The sequence below is a fragment of the Cimex lectularius genome, unplaced genomic scaffold, assembly GCF_000648675.2.
Source record: "Cimex lectularius strain Harlan isolate CLEC.00 unplaced genomic scaffold, Clec_2.1 scaffold85, whole genome shotgun sequence".
NCBI classification, from domain to species: domain Eukaryota; kingdom Metazoa; phylum Arthropoda; class Insecta; order Hemiptera; family Cimicidae; genus Cimex; species Cimex lectularius.
The window spans coordinates 191,875-209,905 of record NW_019392718.1 but is presented as its reverse complement, the minus strand read 5'-3'; the positions used below and the strand labels follow the sequence as shown (position 1 = coordinate 209,905).

Below are 18,031 nucleotides of genomic sequence, written 5' to 3'. Positions count from 1 at the left end.
TTAGTCAGTTCTTTTTATACTACATGACATTTTAAAAACTAAATTAAATAAAAACAAAACACTGTGAATAGACTGTTTTTAACAACTAGCCATATCAAGTGTAGGTTCGGGAAAGTTATTAAATGCGATCCTGTTCAAGGATTTTTCGAACAAGATAAAAACCAACTTCATTCTCAGAGAAGTTACAAATTTAAATGTTGAAAATACATGAATCCTTCTCAAAACGATAATTTCCTGAACTTCTTAAATCATCATTTGTACGTGGTAGATTTTATTTGGATCTTATGTTAAAAGATGAAAAATATATAAAAAATCATCGGGTCTTTCCAATTTTTAAAATCTGAATATTAATTTTTAAAGGGGAGATTTCATATAAACGTACTGACATTATGGTTAATTTTACTCATTAATTAAGTCGTAAAAGTAAAACGGACCATACGTTTCGATTTTGAAGGGGTAGGTTCATACTTAAATAAACATTAAGTCGCGTTTGTGTTTGTTTTCAAAAAATTGGGTTTATCACTTAATTTAATGCGTATATATATATTGTTTTTATTGTTTTAATTTTAATCAGCTTAATCTCAGGTCTATATGTGAGCGTGTGGGGTTAATAAATCGTATAAAATATAATCACGGAGGTAAATCTGTTGGCCAAAACGTATTTGTATCGTGCATGATTTTTCTTAAGATAGCACTCAGCGGATGTGGTCAGTTACACCCTTTACATTATTCACTTTCTAGTTATAGATTAATTCTTAACTCGAAATCAAATGTAAATTAGAAGAAAAATTATTTATAATGTTTGTTTAGTTTTTTCTGCTGCACAGTTTGGTGTGTACGGAGGTAATATGTAAAGAGTATCATCAATGATTTGAACAAAAAAATTAATTTTACCAACCTATGGAAACAAGGGACCAACGTGATTCTCAAGCCGAGGAAAATGCGGGACGACTTAATTCCTACCACCTTATCAGGCTGCTGAATCTCAAGAACTTAGAGGATGCCCGGAGTTAACAACATAATATGCTACGTAGAATTTGACTTAAATCGTGGTGGCAGACGATTAATTCTGAAATGTTAGAAGCAGGACTCAAACTTATTTTCTGTTCGAGCAGAAAACCACCTCGTTTTTGAGAAAACCTCCAAAATGTAGGCAGGTCCTATACTTCAGTAAGCCTATGCAGTCTACGGATAAACTTTTTCTGCCCCAAATCAAAAAAACACTCATTGTTCTGGAGAAAATTGAATTATAGACTCTTTTACACTTTCGTGGGAAATAAACTGGCTACATGGGAAAAATCCTTTATTCGAATTTAAAAAAAAATTAATAAACAGTATGACCATCTGCCGGAGATCCAGATTTAATTTAATCAATTTAGTTGTTTGATTTTTGGTATGGAAGATAAAAATACATAAATAAATCTTTCATTTCAATAAAACAGCCACAAGGAAATCTACACAAGTTACAATTTGACCGCATCCATCAAGCATGTGAATAAGCTCAAATTTCTCATTGGATAACTGCACGCTAGTTGTCAAAACGCCTAACGATCGGACAATAACACAGAAATTGGAAAATTACTGAGATACATACGTTGGAAAGTTCTTATAAGCTTACGAAACGGACACCCGACTGCATATAAGCTTTGGTTGCTGGCACTGGTTCACCTTTCAAATTTTGTGAGTCGAAAAGCTCTAAATTGAATTCTAGGTTGAATTTTTTAGTCACCATTTCCCACTATTTTTCCTAAAATATCATTTTACTCATTGCTTATGGGGGGGGAGACGGGTTTCCGCCGTTGTAGCCATTTTAATTATGTAATTTAATTGCGGGATAAGGGTTATTCAAATAGGGTTCGATGCTGTGCCTCTAAGTGTATTACAAAGTTGGGGTGAACCGTGGAATAACGATCTTAAGTTTATCAAACCTATGAAACACTGTAATGTGATGTGGGAATGTAGCTTTATCATCGTGATAATTCTTATTATATTGACCTCGTCAGGTAGTCAACTCTTTTAACCATTTAAAAAAAAAGTACTAATGTACTTAACATCACCATCTTACAAAATACCAATTATTTTCATGTGTTGGGATATATTATTATAATAAATCTTAATAATTTATCATCGAAGGCCGATACTGCACCCAACGATAATAAATCGTCACATTTAATATGAATATTTTTTTAATCGATTAGCTCAATCTCATTCTTTCGCATTCATAAATCACACAAAAGCCAGAGGTATTATCATGAACCTTTGAACTTACACGAACATCAAGTAAAATATATAAATAACCACATCTCGAAACCGTTTGAGAAAAAGCCGAATTGAATCTGATTAAATTTAAGCCACTGAAACAATAATGGGGAGTCAGGTACGAATAACTGAATTAAAATTTCAGAAAAAATTAATTTAAAAAAATAAGTAAAAAAGTTAATCAGCTTTATTTATATAATAGCATATTTGGCATCGATATGTTCAATAAATAATGCCTATTTTATATTCTGAATCTGTCAGCGTGTAAATTGGTTTCTATTGTTCACTCATTTTTTTCATTCTTAAGTACTTATTACTGGGCTTTTTACTTTCCTCAGCACTCAGAGATATTTTTAACAAAAACATAGTATAAAAAAGTTTTAAAAAACTCAATAAAGATAAAATACTTATTTATAATAACGCATACTTCGACTCACAAAGTACATTCTGCTCGGGTAAAAACTTGTCCATTTAAAAAGCTTCTGCCGAATACGACCTTACATATGTAATTTACTTTATATTTCGCGAAAAAAATTAAACAGAAGTCATGGAAATTAAATTAATTAAGAGCTAGTCAAGTTGGGGACAATTTTTATAAATGCAAGACGCGACTCCCCGGGTGTTATTTCTGACAAAACGAAAAACGCGTGTTTGCAATATCCTTACAAATCTGACGTTTTCGACCAGTTTTCCGGTAATTTGACGCCGACCGAATGACCAACATTTTATGACGAATATCGTTAAAAATCGATGACACATCGTATTTAATAAGATCCAACATAAACACATATTCAATTTCAACCTGACAAAATCAATACCTATTTATATTAAATGAAATTCACTGTAAAGTAAAATGTATGTATACAAGACTAAGTTTAAACACAAACATTTCCATCGTGCACTGGTAGATAGAAAATAAAAGATTTAGGATTGTAAGCAATAACTCTTCTTCGACTCTTTTGTCAGACTTCCTATTGCAAATTGCTGCGAGAATGTTCAAAGACAGAACTAACAAGAAATTGTCAAAAGTCGCAAGCGTTTTGGTAAGGAGGTTGCAAAGCTTCAGTGACTGATGGCAATGAATTACAAGGGAGTTAGCCAGGATTCCAATGCTACAATACCGAGATTATCGGCGCCACTTGAGGCTTTAAATCCGACATTAAGTACTGTCCAAAATGAGATGACTTTGTACACGGATTACCCGGCAGTGATTATAACTACCAAACGTTCACGTTCAAGCCAGAATCCATAAGTTCATAAGTTTATTTATGGAAGACAAATAAACTAGTACAAACAATAACATTTATGGATGAGTTTGCCATGTAAGCACTGTAAGGAATGGGAATCACATAGCCACGAGGTTCTACTAGACATACTTTACACTTTGATACACTTTAGCTGTATCAAATAGAAGGTTCCTGAAGTTTATATTCCACATTTATTTACAGTACTGGAGTTTCAAAAGCAAAGTACTCTGCTTTCAAAAATGAATCACTCAGCATGATAAAAAAGTCAACGTTCAAATGAATAATCCCTCGCCCTGCTTATACCCTAGACGATACATAATCTGAGAGCTCGCCCGTGGCGCATGTTTTGAATGGACTAATTTTAAGTTCGTGGTGTCCAGATTTATAAACCATGCCAAAAATTTTTTTCAAGAGGTTTGTCAACAAGAAATTGTTCGAAGGCTGTACTGCTTCTAATCTAGTTGGCACAAGAAGCAGTTTTGTATGCAAGTGCTTGCCTCACCCTGCTTATATTCTAGGTCTGCAATGATGCCTCTCCCTAGTTATAACTGTAATATCTCATCTGAATATAATCTTTTCTGATGAATCGCGTACATTTTCAAAAGGAAGACTTATTTGAAAAATTACGATGATGTACAAGTTCAAATGCTGGCTAGAAGAATCGGAAAAATACCGTTTCATTCAAGTATAAAAGGGTAAGATTCATGCACTTGTTTCATAACAATAATAATTATTATTTGCTAACAGCCTAATAGGAACAAACAAACTTTCTATAAATGAGTTCGGTAAATAAAAGAAGTGTAGCTTTAAAACTAGCGTGTAAACCATATTTGTTAGTATATTTTTGAAAATATCCTTAAGAAATTATATTATTATTTACATGTATGTAATAAGTTATCATGATCCTACCTTTTTTCGGAGGCTCTGGATCTTTCTGTGACATCTTGTTTGATTTTGTTTCCGCTCTCACCACACAAGGGGTTAAAGAACCCCAAATACCGGCTAATCACATCACCAGCTAAAAAAAAGAAGCATAATTAAATGTAACTGTTAATTGCGAGATAATAAATATTACTTATTATGAACTTATTATTCTAGATATAAACTTATTCTAGATTGTCTGTATTTTAAGTAAAATAAATTGGAAAAAATGCCACTAGGTTTGAACGATAAAAAAGAGGGCTAAAACTGATTTTAGTCAATAATCTAATTATTGATAATAAGGTCGCAAACCGGTTAACGTCTATGACGACGTTCAAGACCTAGCAACGATTTCATCGAGATAAAGAACGCTTTAAAATTATAAAAATAAAAATAAAAAAATCTAAAAATAGACTGTTTTTTCTTATTGATGACGACAGGAAAGATATCGTAATAACAGCAAACTCAGCGTAAGGCAGAGATTGTTGCGAAGGGGAGCCCCAAATAAAGATTTTAGGGAGGAAACGAGTTTCTTTCCGAACGACAAAAGGCCAAGAGAGAATTCCATAACAACGTCTCGGGTTCGAGGAACTGTTATCAATAAAAATAAAAGAAAAGTTAAAAGGTTAAACTGTAACATCACGGCCGTAAAGTATTGTTTAAGAAAAGTTTCGAGAAAAGCCAACCTGGACTGAATTGTATTTTGTTTAAGATTTTACAGCACAAATTAATAAAACGCAAAACCAAAAGAGAAAGAATTTGCTAAGATTAACAGTACTTTATGCGTTAAATATAACAAAGAAATAAACACGTTAGAAAAAAAAATTGTTATTAAGATAATCAATAAGATCAATGGCCACCTGGATTGGAAATCTTGACTCGTGGTACTCGTACTTGCGGCTCGGTTTTAGTCACATGAGCAATCTCTAATAATATTAAAAATGAATAAGAATTGTGACCGTAAAGTTAATAAAATATTCTCTATTATATTATTAATATATTATTATTGTGGGACCGTAGTACATTGGTAACTATTACCTCAAAAATTCGAAAATCTTTGTTTTAAAGGCCACTTGATTGGACAACAAATGGATCAATGCAGGACACATTCAAAGAATGGGAAATTCTGTAAACACATTTCGTGGATGAGAGATTGGTTCTGCAAGAGGAAATGTGAAACATTCAATCACTCGCAAACTTTGGATAGTCGCTAAGCATCGTTGTCATAGAATTCCTGAAGCACCAATAAAATCATTTAAAATCTTACACCCGAATAGGAAAAAAAAATTAAACATTAGATATTTGGTAGCTTTTCTCTGAATCATTTCTAAATCATTTGACAAGGAGATCAAATTAAATCACCGCATTCAAAAATATTTCTACCAATTCTTACAATATTTTTATCATGTAACACTCGTAAAGTCAGATGTGGTACGTTTAATAAAACCCAAGCCCTATTGATCATATATGAATATTGATCTTGGATTGGATTGGAATGGCGAGAAAGGAACCTTTTTGCAAAAAAGAAATGTAATGATATTTATGTAGATTAATCGAAAGCCTGTTGAGAGTGAACCAGTCATGAAAAAGAGAAATATCTTTTTGTAACAATAAACTATCATTAAACGAAGAGATTTGTACATTTTTAGTTCATCAGCCAATAAAGTCAATTTAGAAAATTTAATCGAATTAGCAACGTCATTAAAGAAAATAATGGATATATTACTGCTAATGCCAACAAAAAATAATTAAATTGAAAAATGATATGTTTATTTTATTTTATATAATATTTTACAATACGTAAGAAGGGAGAGAAGTCGTTCGAGTTTATGTTTAATTTGTGTTGTTTTATAAACAGTTGACGAAGCCCTGAGATACAGAGAGCCAAGCAGTAGGATAAAGAAAATAAAGAGAGTTGGTTACCCTTATAAAACATCTTAACTTGGGAGTAGAATCAGTAAAAGGAATTAGAATTTTTGAAACAGAAAGATAAGAAAAGGAATGAAACCTAAAGAAAAGAGGGCTGGCGATGACCAATGTAGTAGTTCAACTTAAATCTTAAAAAAACCCTCCCTTTTTCGAATCGAGACTAATTTGAAATATAAGCAATAAAATACTATAAACAAAGGGTTCTCGTTGAGCATGATTTAATTACCAATTTTGAACACTCTTCTTATTAAAAAGAAGTTGAAATAAAATCAATTTTTGGCAGTTAAAAGATGGCAGAAAATGTAAGCCTATATTGTACAATATATTCTTGAATTATAATTTTAGTATTAAGAAGACGCCGAAAAAAAATTCTGAGAGAGAGAGCTGTTTTAAATTTAGTTTTAAAAATAGTCACACAATAATAATAGATTAATAATAATAGACAATATTTTTATCGGTTAAATTCACGGTCACAATTCTTACTCGTAACTGTTCATTCGTATGCATTTTCAAGATTATTGGAGATTGCACATGTGACCAGCAAGTAAATCCTGAGTCAAGATTTCCAATCCAGGTGGCCAATTATCTTAAATAATAACAATACCTTTTTTTTTATAACGTGTTTATTTCATCAAAGCGAGGGTCTTAGGTTATTTTCACAGAAGAGATAAAACCTAAGCTGACACTAGAATATTTTAGACAAACCGCATCGCCCAGCATTTTGTAATATGCAGCCCAACAGATAAGTTTTGTACGAGGGACAAGGAAAAATTATCTAAAGGCACATGTGGTACTGAAATGTACCTATCTGATACACCTGGATCACTATTAAAGCAGCAGGCTCAATCATCGCAAAGGTTTTATATATCAAGTCGCTTGAAATGTAACATTTCCGTACTGAATTACCAGCAGTATTTAGCAAAAGAACTGAACTGGAAAATTTTACTCCCAGGTAAACAGGATAGTTAACTAATTCAAGGTTGATGCCCCTGTACTTAATTTTTTTTCCACTTATATAACTCCATCGTACAGCTTAGGAACATTTATAGAACAATACACAGAAACAACACACACGATCGTACAATAGAAAAAAACAATTCAACATTTACCAGTTACCGTTAAATAATTAGTACCAATTATTGCAGAAATAATAACTAAAGAAAAATTACGGTAAAATTAACAACATCGTGAAAAAGATAGTAATTTTCTATTAAAGTTTTTTCTTTTAAATTATATCAATATTATTAACATCACATCAAACAGACTGGTAGGTACAATTCGTTAAAAAGGTACTATAGTTAGAAATGAGTTGATAAATTTAATATCAGAGTTGATAGCTAATATTCATAATCCAAGTGCAGTCAACGAACAGAAAGGATCAGGATTTTTTCTGAAATGGGTTTATTATTTAAGATTAGTTTACTATTTTGGATGGTAATGTCAATGTACCTCCTTACCTACTGTTAAATTTTATATAAACACGACTTTTTTAAATTTTTTAATGGCGTTAGTGGTAACAGTATGATGGTAGTATAAGAGTCAAGGATCAGTTCTGTAAGCTGTTCATATTCCATTATTTTCTTTAATGACGTTGCTAATTCGATTAATAATTAATTAATAATTTTAAATTAACTGTATTGACTGATGACCTAAAAAACTTACGAATGCATCTCTTCGTTTAATGATAGTTTATTGGTACAAAAAGATATTTCTGCTTTTCATGACTTGTGCACTTCCAAAGGCTTTCGATTAATCCACATAAAAAGTTTACTTTCTCGCAACATTAACATTTAATAAGAAAATAGAATAAATGACGCTTCGGCGTAAACACTTATCATACTCGATTGGTGGTGTCCCTCTTAAGGTCAACTGATTTGGGGGTGGTATTTAATAAGAAGTGTACCTTTGAAGTTCAATATTTATACATGATCAATAGGGCATACAGAAACTTGGGTTTTATTAAACCTACGACGTCTGACTTTATGAGTATTTTTGCAATCAAAATATTGTAAGTCTTTGGTTAGAATTATGCTTGAATGCAGTGATTTCATTTGGTTCGTAACTTTCTCTACATATTACAAGGCCTTAGACAAGGCTTAGACTATGTACATTGAATTGCTATTTTGCTAAAATAAAGTTTTTTAAGTTTTTAAGGAATAATATGAATGTTATTCTTGAACTGCTGTGAATTTTAATCTTTGATTTCTCTTCTTTCTAATTACATATGAGTTTTCGTCTTTTGTCATTTTTGTTTACTTTTTACAAACTGTTTTTACCTAATGTTATTAGTACTATAATTATATTTTGACTGTTCTATTTTAGGGCTGCGTCCCGTTTGAACTATACAGGGTGAATTGCTACTCGTGCTACAAACTTCTCCAGTAGATTCTTCACCCTAAAATGAACAAAAAAGTTCATATTGTCCATGGTCCGATTCTCAACCATTTCAGAGTAATTTCGCTTTTTATCGATTTTGAAAGATATCACGTCCTGGCGTCGGAAAATCGTGATATCTTTTAATCTAAACATTTCTCTTAAAATCTATAAGCACCGTTGAAATCCCCGTTAATTTTTAGAGAGAATCAAAATCATAATTCCATTGAAATTTTTTAATTTAATTTAATGCCCATTTAGTATGTAATGCTTAAGAAGTTTACAAACAGCTAGAAGGTCAAGGAAGAAAGACCCAAACGTTTTGCCACCTTCATCTTCTTATTGAAAAATTAACGGGGATTTCAACGGTGCTTATAGATTTTAAGAGAAATGTTTAGATTAAAAGATATCACGATTTTCCGACGCCAGGACGTGATATCTTTCAAAATCGATAAAAAGCGAAATTACTCTGAAATGGTTGAGAATCGGACCATGGTCAATATGAACTTTTTTGTTCATTTTAGGGTCAAGAATCTACTGGTGAAGTTTGTAGCACGAGTAGCAAGTCACTCTCAAACATTAGCAATCCTTGAACCACCATTTTTTCTCTTTTTGTCATCAACATCTTGGTCTCACAACCACTAAATAAGAAAATGACGAGTGCGTTGGAAGCGTTATTAAATCAGGTAGTTTTCCTCAAATTTGCTGCCTTCTGAGACTAAAATTAGAAACTCTGGATTACTTTATACACTTTCCGATTTACACAATTTTCCACTCTTTTTGTAGTTCTGGCTGAAATAAAACACAAAAAATTAGCCCAAACATTTTGCCACCGTCATCTTCTTATTGAAAAATTAACGGGAATTTCAACGGTGCTATTAGATTTTCAGAGAAATGTTTAGATTAAAAGATATCACGATTTTCCGACGCCAGGACGTGATATCTTTCAAAATCGATAAAAAGCGAAATTACTCTGAAATGGTTGAGAATCGGACCATGGACAATATGAACTTTTTTGTTCATTTTAGGGTGAAGAATCTACTGGAGAAGTTTGTAGCACGAGTAGCAATTCACCCTGTATAATAAATGAATAGTAAGTGCAATAATAATAATGGTAAATTATCATTATTTATTGCCGTACATTAAACTTTTGCATGTTTACTTGCTATTTTTACTCCTTACTCATGTGGTTGTGTTCTAACTCACCATTCCTTACACATTGTAAAATTTTATATAAATAAAATCTGATACTGCGGAGGCCGAGTGTTTAGGGCGGGTGAATCATATTTGCCAAGCTAATAGTTCCGGAATCGAATCCCTCTTTTTAAAAAGTTTTTATTGGGAATAGTATGAAAAATGTATTGTAAAGTAATGTGACCCTTCATCCGTGACAACCTGAGGGTAGTTGGATGTTAGGCCCTCCTGTATGACAGGAATTGCTTATTTATAAAACTAAATAAACACATACTTTTGTTTCAACTTGTATTACTATTAATAAAATGTTATCACAAGCTGTCTACAATTTGAACTGTAGAGATCAGTTCTATAAGCTATCCGTAGTAATTTTATTAGTAATAATAGTAAAATATCACTATTTATCCTACCCTAAACTTTTGCAGTTTACTATCTATTTTACATTATAACATAAGATAATTTATTAATTATGTTTTGCCGAACATTAAATTTTGGTTCACTTGGTACTAGCGCATTTCAATTATACTTTTTATCAAACGTCACGGTTGAAATGAGAAAGTTAGTGTCACGAGCGGGTTTAGAACCCTCGATCTTCGGCTAGCTTCGAATCCCTCTTGTGACAATTTTTTCACCTCAACCAAGACCTATGTTCTATTCTCAACCCCCTACTTATGTTACATGTTATACAAAATAAAATCAACACAATTATATAATTTTTTATTGGCATTAGTAGTAATGACTTTAATATAAGCAGTCAAGGATCAGTGCTATAAGCTCTCCTTATTAACTGCATTAGTAACATATCTTTATTTTTTACTTTAGCAAGTTGCCTATATATTTTTACAGCTCATTGATCTGGATATGTTCTCCCATCCCTTTCTAACGTATCTATTGTTAAATTTTATATTAAATAAGATATTGTCAAGCTATCGATTCGAATCCTGGCACAACCTATTTTTTATTTAGAATAGTCTGAAAAAAGTATTGTAAAGATATTCGAGCCATCGTCCGCAACACCTAGAAGGTAGGTGCAAGTTACGCCATGACAGGAATAACTTACTTACAAAACAAAATAAACATTTTTTCGATTTTGTTTTATTGTTAGTAGTAGTAATATGATGTTAGTATACGCTGTGAAGGATCAGCTCTGTAAGTTATCAATAGTAACTGCATATATTAATAATAGTAAAATATCATTATTTTTTACATACATTTAACATATGCAAGTTTACTATATGTTTTTCTTATTTACTTATTCATCTGGATATGTTTTCCCATCCCCTTCTAACGTACCTATTGTTAAATTTTATATAAAATAAGATATTTGTCAAGCTAGTAGTTATTGATTCGAATGTTGGCACAGCCTATATCTTGTTTATTTAGAATATGAATAGAAATAAAATATGATAACGCCGAGACAGAGTGTTTAAAGCACTAGAATCATACTGGCCTAGCTGGAAGTTCTGGGTTCGAATCTTGTCACAGCCCATGGTTACTTTTAATTGAGAATAGTACGAAAAAAGTATGTTAAGTGGTTTGACCCCTCGTCAGGAACACCCAGAGAGCAGCTGGATATTAAGAGCTCCGATACGACATGAATTTCTTACTTTTTAATTTATAAAAAAAATAAACACTTAATTTTTCGAATTGTTTTTATTGTTAGTAGTAGTAATATGATGTTAGTATAAGCTGTCCATACTAACTTGAGTAGTAATGACGGTGAACGATTATTAATTATTTCTTCAGTATTTTAATAAAAGCAGAATTTAGTAAAGCTTTGATTTAGTACTTTCATGGATTTTTTTTTAATAAATCATTTTATTTTGATATTTCTCCCAGTTGTCTGCGTGTGTCGAAATTGAAATTTGGCCGTTACCGACCTTTTGGTCCGACTATCATCGTTGGGTCGGTCTGTCAGGCGGGTTTCGGTATTTCGCCGTCCCGTCTTCAGTGTGTTATCTTCTTAGAATCACACAGAAACATCATACAAACAGACATCGAGCATTGCCGGACTAAAAAGCTCTATACAGACTAAAATTCAAATTATTTTATTATTCCGTTTTCGGCGGTAAAAAAATCACTAAGAGTCGGCCATTTTGAAATTTCAAAAACTCCCTCAAGAGGAAAACAAATTTAAAAATTACCTGCCTACTTGGAATCAGCTTTTTGGAATCAAAATTGTGTAAAAAATACAGACATTGTTGTTTTTTTTTGGATTGGACGAATTTTGGTGGGTATTTTTCAACTTGGGCAAAATTTGAAAATTGTTCCCGTGTTGTGGCCGACCGCGTAGGAAGAAAACAGGCGCGAAAAAGCCGATTTCCCGTTGACTCGGTAGTCGGGCCGATTTGGAAAAACGTCCCGGCTCTCTGCCGACCCCCGGGGCAGGTTGTCACGTCGGAAAAACACCAAATACGACGGTGATAACGCCAACAGACATCCACTTCGGAAAATTTATTTCCGACCCGATTTTCTCAATGACGTCAATACATACCTTGTTTTCTAAGACCGTCTACTCCTTCCAGTCCGTTTTCTGCTCATGACCGAACGCACCCGATCAACAATTATACTCAGCAACGCTCTTTAAAACACCGAGTAAACAACATAACATAACCACTAAGCGAACGTAGATTAACAGTGCGAAATCTACTCGAATGTGGAGGAGCCAGGCTGGGCAACGGACTCCACTGTTTTCCCCTACCAAGAAACAAAACCTTAGCACAATGCTAATCGTCTTGAAACAACTAATTAAACTCTATTCCTATATAAATTAACTTTTCTAATTAAAATTACCTTATTCCTATATAAATTAACTTTTCTAATTAAAATTACCTATCTTACATTACAATACAAAAAATAAGTACTCCAGTCTCAATTAATTTAATTTTAAAAACGTTAATATGTATTAACTTAACCAACATAGCTTAAATTTACGATTAAATTTAAAAAATGAATTTCCTAAACAAAACACTTTGTATATAAATATTTCTTTTTTTTACATTACAGACATCATTGCGATTATTGTGCTATATTGGCGAACCTGTCTGATAACCGTAGAAAGGTTATATATTTACATTGTAGGCATAGCTGCAAAATAAAACCTAGGTTATAAGAGGAGTCCGTTTTTTTACGTATTTTTCGCATTTTTTATTAACAATACGCACGATTTGATAATTTTATTCGTTTATATAATATTAATCGATCATCAACGGCATGGGCGGGCCTAAACGTGCCAAAAAGGAAAATTACGTCGGTAATTAATTATTAATTATTTATATTCGAATTACAAGAAATAGTATGAATGAAACATGTATGATCGACCCAGAGAATAAATATGATGATGAGGGGCGTATAAGGGTTGACAGATATAAATTAAAGTTGTAGATCTTTTGGTCAGCATTTGTATCTAGATTTGTTGTCGCATGCAATAAGATGTAGATGCAGTCGTTTAGTGATTTAATATTTAATAAAGTACTTTGAGAATTCGAGATGATTTCTACTCTGTAAGCAATGCCTCATTCAACGCTATTAACTTTTGACATTGGCTGTGGCTAAATAGCTGATGCCAAAAAAAAAAAAAAAAAACTTTCGACATATATTATGATCCCTCGTCATCATCATTACATTGTGGATCTTGTGGCCAATGCTTCTATCTACATTTGTTATTGTGTTGTGTTGTATCATGAACAGTTTCAACACAATACATAACATTGACACAACTGCACAGAAAACCCGCACTCTGAGCGAATTTTCCAAAACCTATAATTTTCTGTAATGTGTACATCATTTTATATATATTCATATTCATATGTAATTGTATTTGTTTAATTTAAACAACGTTTATAAATCCCAGGCCCTAAACACAATCTCAATAAAGATCCAAACATTGATATGGTAAAGAAAATAATTTTCTAAACATCACACCAGACCATATATCAAGACCTTTAAATAATCAGAAAAAAACAGTTACACTGACAGATCATATGGCAACTTGAAATATATTTAACTACAGTTGTGGACAGTTTAGTTTCCCTAAGATCCTAGAGATTGTTTTTAAAACCATGATTGTATTGTATGTGTATTGGTTTGCAGACCATTGGGCACTTTTTAGAAGCTCAATAGACCTTGTAAAATTGGCAGAATGTCTTAGCAACTGGTCAATTATTTAATTAATTGTACATTTATTCATTTTCCATTTTTACTTTGATTATATCATTTAAAAAATGAACAATTTTTTTTCTAGAACGGCGTGGTAGAAAACGGAAAAAAGAGGAAGAAGAAGAAGTAGAGGAGATAATCGATGTAGATGAAGAAGGTATCTTGAAAGGTTGAAAAGTGTAGGACAGCTACAGTAATTTAATACTCCAGTTTCAGATGGAGTTCCCGGTTCGGCGAAAAAGAATATAGAAAGTGCCGATGGTGGTATGCTAGAAGATGAATTTGGCGCTAAAGATTATCGAAATCAACTTACACTCAAACCAGACAGTGAAAACAGACCATTATGGGTTGTAAGTGTTTTATATCAATATTTTTACATATTGTTTTTAATTAAATTTAAAAAAATTTCAGGCGCCAAATGGTCATATATTTTTAGAATCATTTTCCCCAGTTTACAAACATGCTCATGATTTTCTAATTGCGATATCTGAACCAGTTTGCCGGCCTGAGCACATCCAAGAGGCAAGTGAAAAACAGTACAATTGTAATATCTCATTTAATCTTTTTTATAATATTCCAGTATAAATTAACAGCATATTCTTTGTACGCTGCAGTCTCAGTTGGTTTAGAGACAGATGATATTATCGAGTATTTAAGGCGGCTGAGCAAAACATCCATACCGGATGGGATTGTAGAATTTATTAAGCTTTGCACCTTATCATATGGGAAGGTGAAGCTCGTCTTAAAGCACAACAAGTACTTCATAGAGTCACCATTTCCTGAAGTGCTCCAGAAGCTTTTAAAGGATCCAATTATCCAAGAGTGCCGGCAGAGAAGGGACACCGAGGCATTAATTACGGAAGTCGAATCGAAAGCAAAAGCCCCACAAGTGAGTCGCTAACAATACACTAATATAGCAGAATGATTTTTTTTTCTTTTCTTCAGTTTGGAATCAAACCTGCTAACCCAGCAGTTGTAACAACAGAGGCAGCACCGCCAGAGAAGGCTGTACCCGTTCCTGATGACATTTCAGATTTCTACAGCAAAATGGACAAAGCGGATGAGGAGGACGAAGAGGAACAACAGACAAGCACAGTTTCTTTTGAAGTTAATCAGGAAAAAATTGAAGTCATTCAGAAAAGGTGTATCGAACTAGAATACCCTTTGCTTGCCGAATACGATTTTAGGAACGACACAGTAAATCAAGATATCAAGTGCGTATTCTTTCAAGAGATTTTTAAATTTTAAATATTTAAATTTAATTTACATCTATTTTAGTATTGATTTGAAACCATCAGCTGTATTAAGGCCTTATCAGGAAAAGAGTCTAAGAAAAATGTTTGGCAATGGAAGAGCAAGATCCGGTGTTATAGTATTACCTTGTGGTATGTTTATTAATGGTTTAATTTGTATTTTTATATTAACAAAATATTTATAATGATATATATAAATTTTAGGTGCTGGTAAAAGTTTGGTTGGTGTGACAGCATGTTGCACAGTAAGAAAGAGGGCACTTGTGCTCTGCAATTCTGGAGTTTCCGTGGAGCAGTGGAAGCAGCAGTTCAAGATGTGGTCCACCGCTGATGACATAATGATCTGCCGTTTTACATCGGAAGCAAAAGATAAACCCATGGGCTGTGGTATCCTCATTACGACTTATTCGATGATAACCCACACACAAAAAAGGTCATGGGAGGCCGAACAAACAATGAAATGGCTTCAAACTCAGGAATGGGGAATAATGGTACTAGACGGTAAGTTTTATTTATTTTTATTTTTTATTTATTTTTTTTTTTAAATATATTTATTTGTTTGCTTTTTCAAGAGGTACATACAATTCCGGCAAAAATGTTCAGGCGTGTTTTAACAATAGTTCAGTCGCACTGTAAGCTCGGTCTTACTGCAACTCTCCTCCGTGAGGATGACAAAATTGCCGATTTAAATTTCCTCATTGGGCCTAAACTGTATGAAGCAAACTGGCTGGAATTGCAATCAAGAGGTTTCATCGCCAGGGTGCAGTGCGCCGAAGTATGGTGTCCAATGACTCCTGAATTTTATAGGGAATACTTAATGTGTAAAACTTCTAAAAAACTGGTATGTTTTCAAATTTTCTAAACTTTTTATCTGAGCTTATTATAATAATTTTTTTCAGCTTTTATATGTAATGAATCCAAACAAATTTAGGGCTGCTCAATTTTTAATAAGATATCACGAGAAAAGAGGTGATAAAACAATAGTTTTCTCAGATAATGTTTTCGCTTTAAAACACTATGCAATTAAAATGAATAAACCTTATATATATGGTCCTACATCTCAGGTAAATAAAGTTTAATAAAGCCTAATTTTTTTTTAAATCTTGTATATTTAATTGTTTTTTCCCCCTACAAATTGACTTTTAGAACGAAAGAATTCAGATTTTACAAAACTTCAAGTTTAACCCTAAAGTGAATACGATATTCGTAAGCAAAGTTGCCGATACTTCGTTTGATCTTCCAGAGGCAAACGTTCTAATCCAGATATCGTCCCATGGTGGTTCAAGAAGACAAGAAGCCCAAAGATTGGGAAGAATCCTTCGCGCGAAGAAGGGTGCAGTCGCTGAAGAGTACAATGCATTTTTCTACACGCTCGTCTCCCAAGATACAATGGAAATGGCTTATTCAAGAAAACGTCAGAGGTTTTTAGTCAACCAAGGATACAGTTACAAAGTTGTGACAAAACTGGCCGGCATCGAACAGGTAAACATTAATTAAAAACAAATTTTTTTAATAAATTCTATTCATATTTCTTCCTTTATTGTAGGACCCAGACATTATGTACAAGACAAGAGAAGAACAAGGTATCCTCCTACAGCAGGTTTTGGCCGCATCTGACCTGGATGCTGACGAGGAAAGAGTACCAGGAGAACTTCATAAAGGATCGGGCGTCAAAAGGACCCATGGGAACATCGGATCTATGTCAGGGGCGGATGATGCTGTCTACATGGAATTTAAAAAGCCCTCAAGCAACATTAAACACCCGTTATTTAAGAAATTCAGAATGTAAATGGAACTGTTTATATTCAATATTCAAGCCGAATGAGTGTTTGTATATAATAAAATATAAATGTTTGTGTTTTTCTAAACCTTATTTTCTTCAAACTTGTCAACCTATTGTTTGTATTTTTACTTATTGTATAAAAAACAAATTATTAATCAGTGTGAGGGCACTACAACCAACAGTATAATAAATGTAAAGAAGCCCATTAATTTTACTCCTAACACAAAAATAGTCCTCAGGGATACGAGAGGAAATCATTGGGACATTGGTGCTTTACATGTCTAAGAGGATTGTCAGAAAGGGTTCGGGTTGAATGGTGTTACACGAGGGAGTTGGGATGGGGTCTAAGTTTTATGAAGGCAACCGTAATGACTTGGGTATGTTGGATACGAAAAAGGGAGCTTGTGCATTGGTTCAAAGGATTTTGGACCTAATGTTCTTAAGAGTTTTTTTATTTTTATTTTAAGAAGGTATTTCAACTGCGAGGTTATATGAACCTATGGGGTGCTGGTGTTTTCGAGAAAAAAGCCCGTTTGTAAGTATGTCAGTTTCAAATGCAGGGTCTTGAGAGTGATCCTGCATTTCTTGAACAAAGGATTTTCCTGGAGGTTTCTGTAGGCATTTCTGGATCTGGGTTTGCTGAAAGGATGCGCTATCATCTGCATTTGTGAGGAGTACTGTATCACAATTGATGGGAATGTCTCTGGTGTAAACTGAATATATTATAGGACTAAGGATGCTGCCTTGAGGAACACCTGGTTGACATTAAATTACACTGAAGTCTCCTGAATCCGAATTGGTGGGTTAGAGTAACATTGGCGCATTCAGGAGTTTTCATTATTTTCTGAGAAAAATGTAATATACAAGTTAATTTTTCATCTTATACGACTATAAATTTTATTGACACAAAATAC

The 18,031-nt window shown here is 33.0% G+C and overlaps 2 protein-coding genes across 4 annotated transcripts in view; one reads left to right on the top strand and one right to left on the bottom strand.

The window, feature by feature from the left end:
• LOC106667903 (histone deacetylase 4) overlaps positions 1-12,619 on the bottom strand; it is a 237,662-nt gene extending 225,043 nt beyond the window's left edge. For 2 of the 3 annotated variants that reach the window (XM_014396183.2, XM_014396229.2), the window contains exons 1-2: positions 12,418-12,619; positions 4,416-4,524 (exon numbers count right to left, since the gene is read on the bottom strand). In XM_014396183.2, coding sequence (XP_014251669.1) covers positions 4,416-4,449 — 34 coding nt within the window. In that variant the 5' untranslated portion in view covers positions 4,450-4,524; positions 12,418-12,619. Of the gene's footprint in view, positions 1-4,415; positions 4,525-12,417 lie in introns of those variants that run through there. The other variant, XM_014396201.2, reaches the window with a different exon arrangement.
• A 369-nt stretch (positions 12,620-12,988) lies between these two features.
• LOC106670342 (general transcription and DNA repair factor IIH helicase subunit XPB) lies at positions 12,989-17,196 on the top strand. The gene is made up of 12 exons (XM_014400580.2): positions 12,989-13,176; positions 14,167-14,238; positions 14,292-14,431; positions 14,493-14,603; positions 14,662-14,970; positions 15,027-15,295; positions 15,360-15,466; positions 15,539-15,835; positions 15,907-16,175; positions 16,234-16,398; positions 16,481-16,816; positions 16,881-17,196. The coding sequence occupies exons 1-12, from the start codon at positions 13,137-13,139 to the stop codon at positions 17,121-17,123; spliced, it is 2,358 nt and encodes a 785-aa protein (XP_014256066.1). The 5' UTR covers positions 12,989-13,136; the 3' UTR covers positions 17,124-17,196.
• The last annotated feature ends 835 nt before the right edge of the window (positions 17,197-18,031 follow it).

Excerpts from the sequence above, each read along its gene's own strand:
- LOC106670342 (XM_014400580.2), top strand. The coding sequence starts at position 13,137 with ATGGGCGGGCCTAAACGTGCCAAAAAGGAAAATTACGTCG. Across the intron at positions 14,971-15,026 it reads CGAAAGCAAAAGCCCCACAA|TTTGGAATCAAACCTGCTAA; the intron begins GTGAGTCGCTAA and ends TCTTTTCTTCAG. Across the intron at positions 16,399-16,480 it reads TATATGGTCCTACATCTCAG|AACGAAAGAATTCAGATTTT; the intron begins GTAAATAAAGTT and ends ATTGACTTTTAG.